Source organism: Rhinolophus hipposideros (assembly GCF_964194185.1).
Source record: "Rhinolophus hipposideros genome assembly, chromosome: 15".
NCBI classification, from domain to species: Eukaryota; Metazoa; Chordata; class Mammalia; order Chiroptera; family Rhinolophidae; genus Rhinolophus; species Rhinolophus hipposideros.
In genome coordinates this window covers 29,403,827-29,418,283 of record NC_138061.1, presented here as the reverse complement: position 1 = coordinate 29,418,283, position 14,457 = coordinate 29,403,827, and the positions used below count along the sequence as shown (strand labels likewise).

Genomic DNA, 14,457 nt, shown 5'->3' with positions numbered 1-14,457 from the left:
TAATAGGTAATAGCTAAGATCTATTGAGTATTTACTGTGTGACACTGTTCTAAATATCTATCTAATCTATCTATCCCTAGTATTTAAAACAGTGTCACACAGTAAAGGTCGTTGCTCCAGGCACTCAATAAGCGGTGGGGCTGGATGTGAACACAGGCCATTTGACTTCTGAGGCTATATTCTTAATCGTTATCTTTTGCCTTTCAATTTAGAGTATCAGTTAATGAAAGCTGAAATACAAAAACCTTATTGAATTTTAACTAAAAAAATGGGAAGGTTTACATTAAGATTGGGAGTGGTAAGGAATGTGACTTGAACTGTACTCAGGGAGGGTCTTATCCAGGTGTAATATAATATAACATATAATGAAATATAATGTATAATATAATATATAGTTAATATAAAATATAATATAATATATACCGGATCTTACATTAATTTTTGCTCCAAAAGATGCATTAGACCTGATTGTCTGGCTAGGTCTTATTTTCGGGGCAATACAGTAGTGATGTAGGTCCCTTATTCCTCTGCAGTTCCCCATACAGACCTCCTGTGGCTTTATTAGGCCAGTCTTTAAGTTTATTCTCTGCAGGAGATGGGAGCTGCTTGATTCATGAGAAAACACTGGCCCTTTTACCCTCTCCATGCCCTTTTCAACTCTAAATAATGGAAAAAAGAAAACATTACCATCATTCCTTATCTTGCCCTTTTATTCCTTTGGTAAAAAAAGAACATAAATCAGGTTTGATTTTAAGCCTGTCTTACAAAAAGGGCTAGTTCTTTTCAGTTTAGTAGACCAGGCCTTAATAGAATCTCTGTACTATGGTTTATTTGTTTTTGTTTTCTATTTTGTTACACCTGAATGTGAAGGCAGGCAACTATCCTTTGTGTGGTTTGTGAAGACTGTGTATGTGTTCTTGATGTCTGTGCATTGCCTACTTCATTATAAAGGAGCTTAATTTTGAGAGAATTCATGAATAGAGGCATTACCATAGTAATAAGAAAGATATTCTGGAAATTAACATATTACTTTGAACATACTACAATGAACATATTACTAACATATTTAAGGTAAATAATTTCGGCACCTGAATGGCAATTTTTTGCAGTGAGCTCCTTTTACCTTTTTTTTGGTGCAGTGTCCTCCAGTACTCCTTATGAGTCCAAGACTTTGATTGTATGCCTGGCTCTGGCCTTTTAGTAGGCACAAGGTATTGAACAAATCCTTTAACTTCTCTGAGCCTCATTTCCCATCTGTGAGCTAGAGATAAAACCAATTGCCCTGTCCACTTTGCCAGGGTTCTTAGGATCAAATTCGGTGATATATGCAAAAATATATGAAAATTGCAACGCACTAGTACAAATATAAAAGATGTTTTTTTGTTTTATTTCTCTTTTCAACGTATTCTTTTCTCCCCATTTCTTCTGCAAAACTGAAATGGACAACAGAAATAGATTGTGTGGTCAGGATGGAGAGTTGGGATCAGTCTTATATCAGAGTAACCATGTTTCTGTTTTCCTCCATACTACTTCTGAATTATACTTATTTGGTAAAATTCTTTGTCTTTGGAAAAGTACATTATAAAATTTAAATTAATACATATTAATTATATATTTTAAAAATGTATTTGTTTGGAATCTTTTCTTCCAGAGTTAGAATTAAATACATCAGCATCTGGCTTTCATTTTTTTTTTAATATACATTTTTAGAATTTTATTGGGGAATATTGGGGAACAGTGTGTTTCTCCAGAGCCCATCAGCTCCAAGTCGTTGTCCTTCAATCTAGTTGTGTAGGATGCAGCTCAGCTCCAAGTCTGGTCACCGTTTTCAATCTTTAGTTGCAGGGCTCCCAGCCCACCACCATCCCGTGTGGGAATCAAACCGCAACCTTGTTCAGAGCTTACATTCTAACCAACTCAGCCATCTGGCTGCCCCTCATTTTTAACATTTTCTGCAACTTAGTAAAGTTCTTGTTTTTACTTCAGGATATACTTATACAATGATTTCTTTTCCAAGAGGACCTCCAAAAATTATTACTTTTTTAAACATTAATTTTATTTGACATATTTGCCCCATAAAAATGCTAATGTTACATAGTTTAGAGGTAGGTTAAAAAAAACTCCTACAGCTGTTAGAAGTTTTATATTATATTTCATTCATTAATTTCAGCATTATCCTCATATATAAGATACCTACCTTATGTGTAGATTTTCCAATGCTGATGGAAAAGAGAAGTGAAATACATTTTTGTTTGTATTTGACTGATATTTAATTTCTTTAGATCTTAGACTTATGAATCAGTGCTAACTTTCCATCAGTTTGCAATATAATGTATGAACTTACATGTTTATTATAAATTCAAAAATTTACTTCAAGATGTTCTTTAGAAAAATTGTGTGTTCTTTCAATGTCAGAGTGCCTACGATATGTCAGGCTGAATATAATGTAGAAAAGTTTATCCTATGCTAGATTTTTCATAGTTACCTATGGAATTGCCAGAGAATTTTTAAGGTGTTTATGGTTCTGTTCTGTTATTTTTAACCGTTGTATTGAAGCAATAGATAACAGGATAAAGCAGCTTCAGAAAAGGGTAAAATCTTATTTTTATTTCATGGTTCTTGGTTGTTAATTAGGTTGAATATGAGATTCACACCATATTGTGATGCAGTAGAAAAAAAAAATACTTGGATTTCTAGAGGTTATGTTTTGGTCAAGTGTGCCCTCTAGTGAACCTGTTCATTCCATTAAAATTTGCAGTTCTTTATATCCTCACAGCATTTGTGAATTGAATATAGAAACAGAAGACACCTTGAGTTCTCAAGGAATTTAGAAGATAAAACATACACTAAATAATTGGAGAGTAAATTTGATGTATTATACAAATAAAAGATAATGTAGTGTAGGCTTTACATAAAAGAGCTGGGAAAATTCCAGGTAATGGGAAAGTTGTTTAGTATGGCTATTCATGAAATTATCCTGAAGGAACTATCTTGAGCTGAATTTTGAAGGAAGTTTAAAGTTAAGATTGAAGCATATTGTAGGAGAAGGGCACGTTGGCGTTGGAAAAAAGAAGATAAGGACTGCCAAAAATGATTAGTGGTAAAAGGAAAAAAAAAAATAGAGAAAAAAGGAATTATTCTGGAAAAGGTTTAAATTTAATTCTGTTTTAAATATTTTATGAAAATGTCCAAATAATTTGTATTGTACTTGGAAAGCTTTATTTTAGGCATTCAGGTAGGGCTCAGCTGGGCAGTTGTGGTTTGGGGTCTTTCATGCACTTGCAAGTCAGATATTGGTTGCTGCTTGGGCTGAAATCATCTGAAGGCTCAACTAGACTAGACAACCAAGATGGCTCCCTCACATTGCGGGCAGTTGATGTGGCTGTCATTTGGGAGTGCTCACATGTGGCCTCTCTCCAGCATGTCATTTTTAGAATTGTCAGATTTCTTACATGATTGGTGGCTTTCCCCAGAGTGAGTGTCTGAAGAAGTCTAGGTGGAAGTTTCATGGCTTTTTCTAGCTTCTGAAGTCACATACTATATTACTTCTGTCAAATTCCATTGGTCAAAGTAGTCATAGCCTGCCCAGATTTAAAGGAAAGGAATGTAGACCCCATCTCTCAATAGAAGGCGTGTCAAAGGATTTTGGACCTATGTTATAAATCTACTTCATTTACTTTCCTGCCTCCTTGAAAAAATAGGCTCAATGCAGATAAATTTTAATGACTTAGGTACTAATTATCCTCTGTATTAAAATTGCCTGTGCATAACGTTTGTTTTTTGCACTTGATTTTCAGTTTCTACTGCACATGGTCGGTACTTAATGAATATCGTTGGAAGGAATTCTCCTTTTTCTTTATCTAGATGCTACTTCATTTCTTATTTGCTCCTGGATTACCGAGTATCAGGGAAAGTTATGGGAAGGTTATTATTCCTGTTGGATATATATGATGAAATGGTTAGAAACTGTTAGAAATACTGGGCATGATACTTTTGTATTGACCATTTTCTTTCTTGCTGTTCTACAGTGCTAAGTAATATAGTAGAAATATCTTTTTTCGAGATTGAGTGGTACTTTGAACAAGGCTTTGGAGTATTTAAGCTAGGGTGATGGCACCTTTGCTATTTGTTGTTTAAAAGAAAAGAATTACAAATCATGTGACTTTATGGAAAAGGGGCCCTTCTCCCAAATGATAACTTATTTGCTATTTTTGACTAATATTTTAGCCCATTGTTTTTCACACAGATATTACTGATATTTGGGCACCTTAAATGTATCAAAAGGTTACTGAAGAGAGTTCCACTTCTGACTAACTGCAGGGTATCAAGTGGGTTATAAACTGATATTGAAGAGACTGTTCAACTGAAAGATTAGATTAAATTTACAATTTACATAGCCAAGGGTACAAAAACCAAGTGGTCACTCGGGTAGGAACAGATAGAATGTCTCAGTGTAGCTTCCCTTAGTTTCCAGGATCCATACAGGGGGCGCAAAGGACTGCTGATGACTTTATCTGGGCAAAGTAGGGTCTCACTGGATCTCAGAAGCTTAATTTTTCCTGTGTAATTGCCCTTTGATATTTGGGGTTTATGTATGCTTCATTCTGAAAGAATGTAAACTAACAAGTCATGTGCTTTTATAAGGGCATGTTTAAAATCTTGGCTTTAAATTAATTCCCAAAATGACTAATTGGTTACATGACCAGTTTGCTGAATTGACCAAATTTACAGCTAAACCAAAAACCTGGTTTTTAAAACCATTTTTGAGGTTGATAGCAAGCAATTTGTATTGGATAGGATGGTTTTAATAGCTTTTGAAAATGTATGACAAGTTTTTTGTGTGTTTACTTTTAACATTGTTTGTATAGCCGTGTTTTTAGGAATGTTTAATTTGTCAAAAGGTGATAATCATAGTGTGGTTAAGTGTCTTATATATTTAATATTTTTTAGTTAGTAACCAAAATTTCAGTAAGATTAGAATCTGAAAAGCATTGAGTATAAATATGAAATTGCTGAAGAAGTATCATAAGCAGTCTCGTTAATATTAAATACCAAATCTTAATTACTAATTACTAGAAATATAAAATTAAGATTGATATGCTAGATCTTAAGCTTGATATGCCATTTGAAACACTAGTGAAAGAATAGTAAAAGTGCCTGTGGACTGAAAGAATAAAGAATGCTGAAAAGGATGCAAAAGCAATTTTACTAGAAATACAGAATCAAGACTAATGCCTCATCTGAGGAACGGCAAAAAATGTGCTTAATGTTTGAAAGAAGAAAATGATATTAAAAAGCATCCAGTGGAAATCAGAAGTAGCTGATAAAATTTTGTAAGAGATAAAAGAATGAAATTTTGTTTTCTAATAAAGGCTTGTAGAAAGTATTGACACTAGAAGGTGTCAGTGCCCAGGGATTCCTGAACAGTATTTCTGCCTTTAGTTTTCCAATATTTTGAAAGTCCATTTCCTTGCTAGAGTCATTGTTTTTTCTTAAAAGCAGCTGATTGATATTTCATATAATTTACAGGAAAGTCTGCTAATGGCTAATATTTTAATGGCAGTCAGTCTAGGTGATTATCTTCTCACAGGATTCTTCTGTGTAGGCCTTTGTCTTTTGTGATTATGCAACCAATATATCCATTCTATTGGAGAACAAAGGATTCTGAGATAGAGAAAGGCCATTTTTATTTTGTCTAGAAAAGGAACAATAGTACTCCAGTAAATATAGGTCATGTGGAGAAGTTGGGATTGGGCACTTTGAGATTATATCTATTTTTCTCAAAGTGAAAAAATTTTAGTAAGAGTTAAAAAATCTTTTCATAGGAAACTAATACATTTTATTTTCTTCACAGTTATTGTGATGGAATTTTTTTAACAATGTGAAAGATACTGAAAATACTATAGGAATATTATGTGATTTTGACCCCAAAAATCCTAATATGTTACCAGTGATAAAGAGAGTCCTCTTTTACATAGTATCATGTGAATGTTGTTTGTTTTCCACTCAAAAAAGATGTTTTCCTTAAATAAACAAACAGTAAAATATGATTAATAAATCATTTGTCTTAACAGAATATAGCATCTGTCCAAAAAATGGAAATAGCCTGAGTTTCTCTGTTAAGACATTTGATTTGATGATAAAAACATTAATTTTCTGGCCGGCCCGGTGGCTCAGGCGGTTAGAGCTCCATGCTCCTAACAACGAAGGCTGCCGATTTGATTCCCACATGGGCCAGTGGGCTCTCGACCACAAGGTTGCCAGTTCAATACCTGAAGTCCCCGCAAGGGATGGTGGGCTGTGCCCCTTGCAACTAGCAACAGCAACTGGACCTGGAGCTGAGCTGAGCCCTTCACAACCAGGCCTGAAAGAACAACTTGAAGCTGAATGGCACCCTCCATAACTAAGATTGAAAGGACAACAACTTGACTTGGAAAAAAGTCCTGGAAGTACACACTGTTCCCCAATAAAGTCCTGCTCCCTTCCCCAATTCTTTAAAAAAAAAAAAAGCATTAATTCTTTTTTAAAGCATTAATTTTCAATGAACACATTTTAACATTTTACTGACATCTTAGTTTTCTTTATATTACCACTAGGTGGTGCTCTATACATATAATTCAAGAAGGTTTTTCTGAAAGATCATTTACTTCTTTAAATTCTATAAGCCTTGATCAAAGACAGTGTGGTAGCTCATGTTTTAATAATTTGCTTTGGTGTGAAAGACTAAATATAATATAGAAAATGTGTTTGTACTTAAAAATATTCTTAGCCGTGCTTTCGAGACATATACATTGTTTTTATACATACCTAGTTGCCAAAATTAAAATATGTACGTAAAATCTTTTGTATAGCATAATCCACCTTTGTTTTCTATTCACATGAAAATTTAAAGTTATCTGTTCTTTAAAATTGATTTTGCATCTGCATTTTTGTCTGATGAGCAATACATTTTGCCAAAAGCAAGATTTTATTGTGTTAAGCTTTTGGAAGGGGTGACTAAACTCTTATATTGAAGCCATTATCAGTCTATGGAACATTAAGGTACATCCTAATGCGTATATATGGGATAATGGAAAATTTATCGACTTTTTAATGTTCACTTTTTCTGGTTCTGTCATACATATATGTGTGTATTTATTTGTAGGAGTGTGATTAGACTTGCCAATAAACATTGTAAAATTATGGGGGACATTTTGAAAGGAGAAAAAATTATTTTCATTAAAATTGTGTATTGCTTGAAAATTTAGAACAATGGTATATCTGGCACATTAGTATTTTAATGAGATGGATACAACAGTTAACCAACCTAGGGTTCAAAGAATGAATGGTGCTGAATGGTACTTCCCTTCTTGCCATGCAAATCAAAATTTCAAAGAATAATGCTTATCATTCAAAGAGAAGAAAAAATAAAACTAGATTTTTCAGAGTCCCTTTAGCTGAGGTCGGATGAGTCCAGGGTCCTCAATTTTCTCTACTTCGTATTTTGCTCTTCCTTATTTTGTTGCGTATGTAATTTAATACTGCCTAACAATTAGCTATGCCTCAGTTCTCATCTTCCTTTTCTGTCCATTGGATGATTTCACCTGATGGGTACAACAGTGCACATCAGGGATTCCCTACTAAGTCATTCTCAATTGTTCATCTTCAAAGGTGATCTGGTTAGTTGCTATGCTGGTAACTTCTTTGCATTCCCTACTGCTTATCACCATTTCTGATTGGAGAGCCTATATAATATAATGGTCAAGAGTACTGGTTCTGGAGTCAAGTAGACCTGGGGTTAAATCTTGGCCCTACTACTGTGTGACTTTGGACTTAACGTCATAATCTTCCCAAACTGCATTAGTAAATTGGGATGCTAGGAGAATGTACATCATAAAACTATAGTGAATATTAATGAGATAATGAATGTAAAGCACTTAATAGTAAGTACTTGGTTGTGTGTTACTATTTTTTTTATCTTCACCACGTTAAGCCAGAAGCAGCAGATATGATTCTAGTCGGTTAAGTCATTGTGGAGTATTGTTTACAGAGAGTGTATATTTTTGGTTTTTTCCTATCCTTCTCTCTCCACTGTCTTTCTAAATCATCTCTGTAATTAAACATAGATCTCTTCAGAAAACAGGTTGATAATTCCTGCTGTGCATATGTTGTGGAGAAATTCTCGGGATAAGAGCTGCTTTTGCTTTCTTCCCTTTTCCAGTGTTCTTATACACAGCCACCCTTTCTTCCTTCTTGTCTCTCTCTATCCAGTCAGCTATTTATTACTGGCTCTATTAGTAAATTTTTAGACTAGTTATTTTTAATATTTTCATCAGTGGGGGTAGAGAGTTAAATCAACCACATATAGTGATTAATGCCATTTTGAGCCCTTAGCTATGCCTCAGTTTTGCTAGCTCTATTAAATTGAGAAAGTCAGAACTAGGAACTTTCGAGGGTCCTTTCCAGGGCCAGCATTCTATCTTTTGATGAGTTTTGGATTCTGGCACTTGCCTGATCTTTCAGTACTTTAAGTTCAATTTATTCCTGTGGTTTAGAATATGTTTCTTTACCTCAACTTCTAAATTTCTGTGTACTCTGCTCGGAGTGCTCTCATTACTTGGATTGTGGGTGACAAGTGGTTCTGTCGGCTTGGGCTGCAGCTTGTACTCATGTCTGGAATAACAAATGGTTATCATGGGTAAGCCTTAGTAATAGGTAGATCAAGACCTACTCTTTCTCATTTTACAGTACTGATTCCTTAATGTTATTTTTATTTCCTTCATTGAGATTTATGGCCTCCTTTAATAGCAGAAAGCGTAGAATGTAAATAGTTCATCTATTTCAGGCTTTGGTTTTCTATTAATGGAGGGTGGGTATTGCACATGTTCTGATACTGTTTTTCTCCATATTAATAACATCAGTAGAAAAAGTGGCGTTCACCTATGATGCTGTAATAGGTCCACTGGCAGTGTCTTGAATTACTATAAAGTGATAGTAGTTTGGTTTTTAAAACTCAGGAGAATAAATTGGAAAGACATACCAAAGGAGGGACTTTTTAAGAGCTTTCTAAAATAAAATAGACTTCTGGGAAATAACTATTTCTCTTCTTCCTTTTTATTTATATGTTACTATTATTTTTAAAAGAGATAACAGTATTTGTCTTTGCACTCACAAACAGAGTCAAACCCTCCTTTGGAGGGACACTGGAGTAGGGCAGTCCTGAAATCTCTCTTGCTAGATTTTTGCTACTGTATTACAACTGTTCTAAGAAAAAAAAAAAAAGCCAGTTCTTTGGTATGTTCTATTCACTACTTGGTACTTTAAGAGCCAGATAAATATCAAGCTGTTTTATTAAAATGTGTAAAAAAAAGTCTTAGAAATGCATATATGTTACTTAAAGAATATATAATACTTGCCCACAATTAATGAAATAAAAATTTGTTAATGATATATCAAGGTTAGTTAAACTTCCTCTTGCACATGCATTTTGCTTTGGAATAATGTTGTTTGTTTAATTAAGAATTCTTGTTATATGTGTAAATTGTAGGAAAAGCGCAAGGTGGGAAATTCTAGTGCTGCCTTAGTCACTCACTAACTGGGCTGTGTACATCGATCAAGTCATTTACCATGTTTATGCCTGTTTCATTTGTGAAAAGAGGCAGTGATTCTTTCTCTGGTGTGGTATAAAGAATAAATGAAGCATTAGATGTAAAAAATGTAAAAGGCCCTATACAAATGTCAGATAGTCAGCTAAAAGCAAGGATAATTGAGTGTTAGCTGTATCTGATATTTGCACTTACTAGTACTCAGTTATTCAACAGGGTTTACTCAATTAACAAGGATTTGGTTGTCTCTCAAGTGCTACCATGCTAGTAGGCAGTGCATATTGAGCACTTAGTACGATGTGTCAGTTATTGTGCTAAGAATTTTTCATATGTTTATTAATTTAATCCTCATAACACTCTGATGTAGACACTTTTTTGTTGAACGAATTGAAATTTAAAGAAGTCAGGTAGCTTACTTGAGGTTGAACAGCTAATGTGTCATTTCTGATTCCATCCATCCACCCACCCATTTATTCATCAATTATTTACTGAGCCTCTGCTATGTGATAGGCACTATTCTAAGGCTGGAAACAAAACAGACAAACATTCTGTGGCCTCATGCAACTTATATTCCAGGAAGGGAGGACAGAAAATAAAGTGTGAAATAGAGAGGTATACTCTACAGTGGTAAGTGTAATGCAGTGAGAAAGTAACTCCTTTATTTTAGAATATAAAAAAGGAGAGAAAATAAAGCAGGGAGGGGAAGTTTGTGTGTGTGTTTGTACATGCATGTGAGTTTATAATGTAGATATTGTAGCTAGAAACGGCCTCATCAGAAAGGGGGTAACAGACCTGAAGGAGGTGAGGGAGGCGGCCACAGGTGAGAAATGTGACCCAGGTAGAGGAAGCTGTATGGACAAAGCGTAGGACAGGAATGTGCCTGCTGTATTTCAGGAACCACAAGGAGGCCAGAGTTGCTGGCATGGAATAAGTAACGTGGAGAATAAGTAGTAGGAAATGAGGTTGGTGAGATAACATTGGATAAAGTCATGTAGAGCTCTTTGGGCTCTTGTAAGAAAATTAGGGTTTGAGCAGAAGAGAGACATGGGATCTCATATATGTTTTAATGGGACCATCTGTCTCTTGTGTTGCGAATAGACTGAAGGGGCGCAAAGATGCAATCAGGAGACTGGTTAGAAAGCATTTGGCCATATCTAGGTAAGACACGTTGATGGTTTAGTCCAAGGGTGGTACCACTAGAGGTAGTGAAGCTGTAGTTGGATTTGCTGGATTGTTTTGGTGGGGGAGGGTGAGAGAACAGTCGGGGATGATTTCAAGGTTTTTTGCCTGAGCAACTCTAATAGAGTTCACCGAGATGGGGGAAGACTGGGGGAGGAGCAGGTTTCAGAGAAAAAGGTAGGAATTCATGTTGGACATATTTGAGGTGCTTATCAGATATCTACTTGGAGAGATGTATGAGTTTGAATTTCAGAGGAGAGGCCAGGGCTAGAAATGTACGTCTGGATGGTGTCTGTGTGTTTCTGAAATTTGAAGCTCCAAGTCTAGATGAGATCGAAAGAGTAGTATAGGTAGAAAAGATGTCCAAGATCAGAGCCTAATTCTAGCTCAGCTCTTAACTCTCCGAGTACCTAGTAGTTGCCATCCTATATTGCCCTCTCTAGTATTATAATAGGTACTCATTAAAAACCTAAGTCATGGAGGCTGCCCTCAAGAAGTTGATGGTCTATGTGGAGAAACATATAATCGAAACATTTAAATTACAACGCAAAGTCATATCTGATTACATATGAGAATGTAGAAACGGACTCTAAATTTACCTGTCCTGCAGATGAAAAGATTACTGGGAATGGAAATGAATGACTGAGGCCTACTGGAGGAAATGGGACTTGAACTGAACTCAAACAATGGGCAGCAACAGATGTGGGGACGGGTGCCTTTTTGGGAGGGCACCAAGACTGCTCTCAAGAATTCAGTAGGAGGATTCAGAATTTAGCAAAGCTGTTATACTTACAATTACAGCAAGAGGATACAGATTAAATTCACACCAGGAAGAGCCTTAGAAGGCAGGGTCTAGGAGAGTTCCAGGCAGGAGCTTCCAGTTGATTCCCAGTGGAGTCATCTGGACAGCACCTACTTCTTCCAGCAATGATGCATGTCAGCACTTACGGGGTGTTGCTAACCAGGGTCGCTTGCTCCAGCTAGGGTGTCCAGAATTTTTACTGGGGTTGGTCACAGACATGTGACTGCCTATGCTGCTGACCTTAGTCTCCAGCTCCTCCAGAGCAGATACTGTCCCCCAAGGTCCCCACCCCACCCCACTGTAAATCACATTGTTAGCATAGACTGTTTGGCATCGCTCACGGCCTGCTGTCAGGAAACAAAGACATCTATCTGGCAGGACATTCCAAAGGCTTACCTCCCAGGAGCTGGGGGCAAGGGCCAAACCTTTCTTTGGGCAAGGTTAATCCTTTCCTGCATGGCAGGTCGGGGTGCCCTCTATGTGGAGACAGAATGAGCTAAGGTACAGTAGGAATGTGTACACCGTATTTAGAGAACATTGTGGTGCCTGCAATATGGCGCTGTACTTGAGAATATGAACTCTGGAGCCAGACGACCAGGATTCATATCCCAGCTGTCACTTGCTAGTTGTGGAATTTGTGGCAGTAACATAATCTGTCACTTATCTGTGAAGCAAGAGTAATAACAGTACCTACATTATAAGCTTGTGAGGATTAAAGGGTTACTATATGAAGCACTTGGAATATGTCATAACACATAGTAAATGCTGTAGAAATCAGAGTTTGTTCATTTATTCCTTAATCATTCACTCAGTGATTCTTTTTTTGAGATTCAGTATGGAAAGACTCCTTCCTTGTCCTCAGACCTTTATTTCCAGATACCTAGTGATATATCTAGAGGGCTTGTGGCTCTTTTAGTATTAACAATACTAATTGTTACTATTAATTCAAAAATAAATATTTTCACTGAATTTCTTTCTGCTAATCGCGGTACTATCAACCTAGTTTATCTGTTCAGAGATTTAATTTTAAGATATTAGCTGTTGCAAAGATGGAGCTTAATAAATAATAAATTTTGGTGATCTGGGAAATTAATGTTAGCTTTCTTTTTATATACATACAGGTCTGTGTATGATGACCAACCAAATGCACACAAGAAGTTTATGGAAAAATTAGATGCTTGTATCCGTAATCATGACAAGGAAATTGAAAAGATGTGTAATTTTCATCATCAGGGTTTTGTAGACGCTATTACAGAACTTCTTAAAGTAAGGACTGATGCAGAAAAACTGAAGGTAGGAAATATGTTAAAATTTTATTTATCTTTGCTGTCATTAAATTACTCAAGTATTAGTTTGTAGTGCATATGTACAAATCATTGTTAAATATACTACTTTCAAAAAGTGAATTAGTGTATATATTTGGGAATGTTCTTTATGCTTAATTAACACGGTTGTCATGCTAATGTCAGAAGTAGTCCCTTTTTGGTAAAGCAAGTAATGCATTGACTCAACAGGATTTCTTTCCATGCAGGGAAATGAACTAAAAAACTTCATACAATGAAAGGCCTCATTTGTTTCAGAATTTTAAAAATGACAATTAGTACAGTATTGGTAAAAAAGCTATCTTCTAAAAACCTTTAAAAACTTATTATATATAATTGTGTTCTCAGAGTTATTTAATTATGTTGAAACTCTTTTTTTGTTTAGTGTAATAGCACTGCATAATTTTGGTCTACATTTTCTGTTATACAGCAAAAACATTATTTATTAAATGAGACTGCATTTGTTCATTGAGAATACAAAATATTTAGTTATAAGAATTATCCTATTTATCTTCGATTTGGAGAGCTTAGCAGACAGAATGACCCTGGTTTACCAAAGGTTATGATTAGAATACCATGATATAAAGGATGTTCACATAATGAGAGACCAAATACAGCCTCAATGAGGTCACTGAGCATCTTTGTTTGGAAATTAATGAGATTTTTAATAAACCAGAATGTGCTTCCTTACTATGACAACCTAATGAGTCACTTAATATGTGGGAAAATTTAAGGTTGAGCTTTGCCTGCACCTGCAGCATTAAAATGTTGCTGTGGATCGAGATTTCCGTGTTTGATGTTAATCAGCCACCCAGTGTTTGCATTCAGCAAAGTATGAATGTTTAATTACCGTAAAATGAAGTCACCATTTCCTACAGACAATGAGTGGCACATAGACCTCATTGAAGTTATCAAAAAGGGACCAGTGGTCAATTGGGTCAGTGATTTGAATTGTTTGACAGACTTAGAGAAGCAAGGAAAGTTAAAAACTCTTGAGTAAATTTGAGAAGTTTGCCACAGAATCTGTTAAAAAGAACTGTCATAAGTAATTGAAGTTAAAAACCCTTTTCAATCAAAAGTTCAAGTTCAAGCTGTAGAGTTAATTTGAATTTGCATTTCTTTGTTCTAAGTTTTTCATGAAGCATGATCTGATTACAAGGCTGAGTAGTCACATCAGGGTAGTTTTATACATATTTGTCTAACTAAGGTGAAATTATTTTTAAGGTACAAGTTACTGATACCAACCGAAGATTGCAAGATGCTGGAAAGGAGGTGAGAAAATGATACATTTCTTTTGTGTACCAGTATGTGGATTTAACTGTTAATCACCAGTATGTGATTTAACTGTTTGTCTAAAAATATGAACATTTCTTTTTTTCCTAAGGTTATAGTCCAAACAGGCAATATTATTCGATGTAGAATCCAGCAGAGGAATATTACAACTGTAGTAGAAAAATTGCAGTTATGCCTTCCAGGTGAGTTAAACTTGTTGATAATGTAACGTTTGGCTTGGAAAATTATAATAACTGAGAACATATAGTCATTATTCATTATGGGAATTACAGATAGT

The 14,457-nt window shown here is 35.4% G+C and overlaps 1 protein-coding gene across 3 annotated transcripts in view; it reads left to right on the top strand.

Moving 5' to 3' along the window:
- The window catches only part of EXOC6 (exocyst complex component 6), a 166,361-nt gene that overhangs the window by 30,717 nt on the left and 121,187 nt on the right, over positions 1 to 14,457 (top strand). For all 3 annotated transcript variants that reach the window (XM_081074011.1, XM_081074010.1, XM_081074012.1), the window contains exons 2-4: positions 12,687 to 12,858; positions 14,112 to 14,159; positions 14,272 to 14,362. In XM_081074011.1, coding sequence (XP_080930137.1) covers positions 12,687 to 12,858; positions 14,112 to 14,159; positions 14,272 to 14,362 — 311 coding nt within the window. The remainder of the gene's footprint in view (positions 1 to 12,686; positions 12,859 to 14,111; positions 14,160 to 14,271; positions 14,363 to 14,457) is intronic.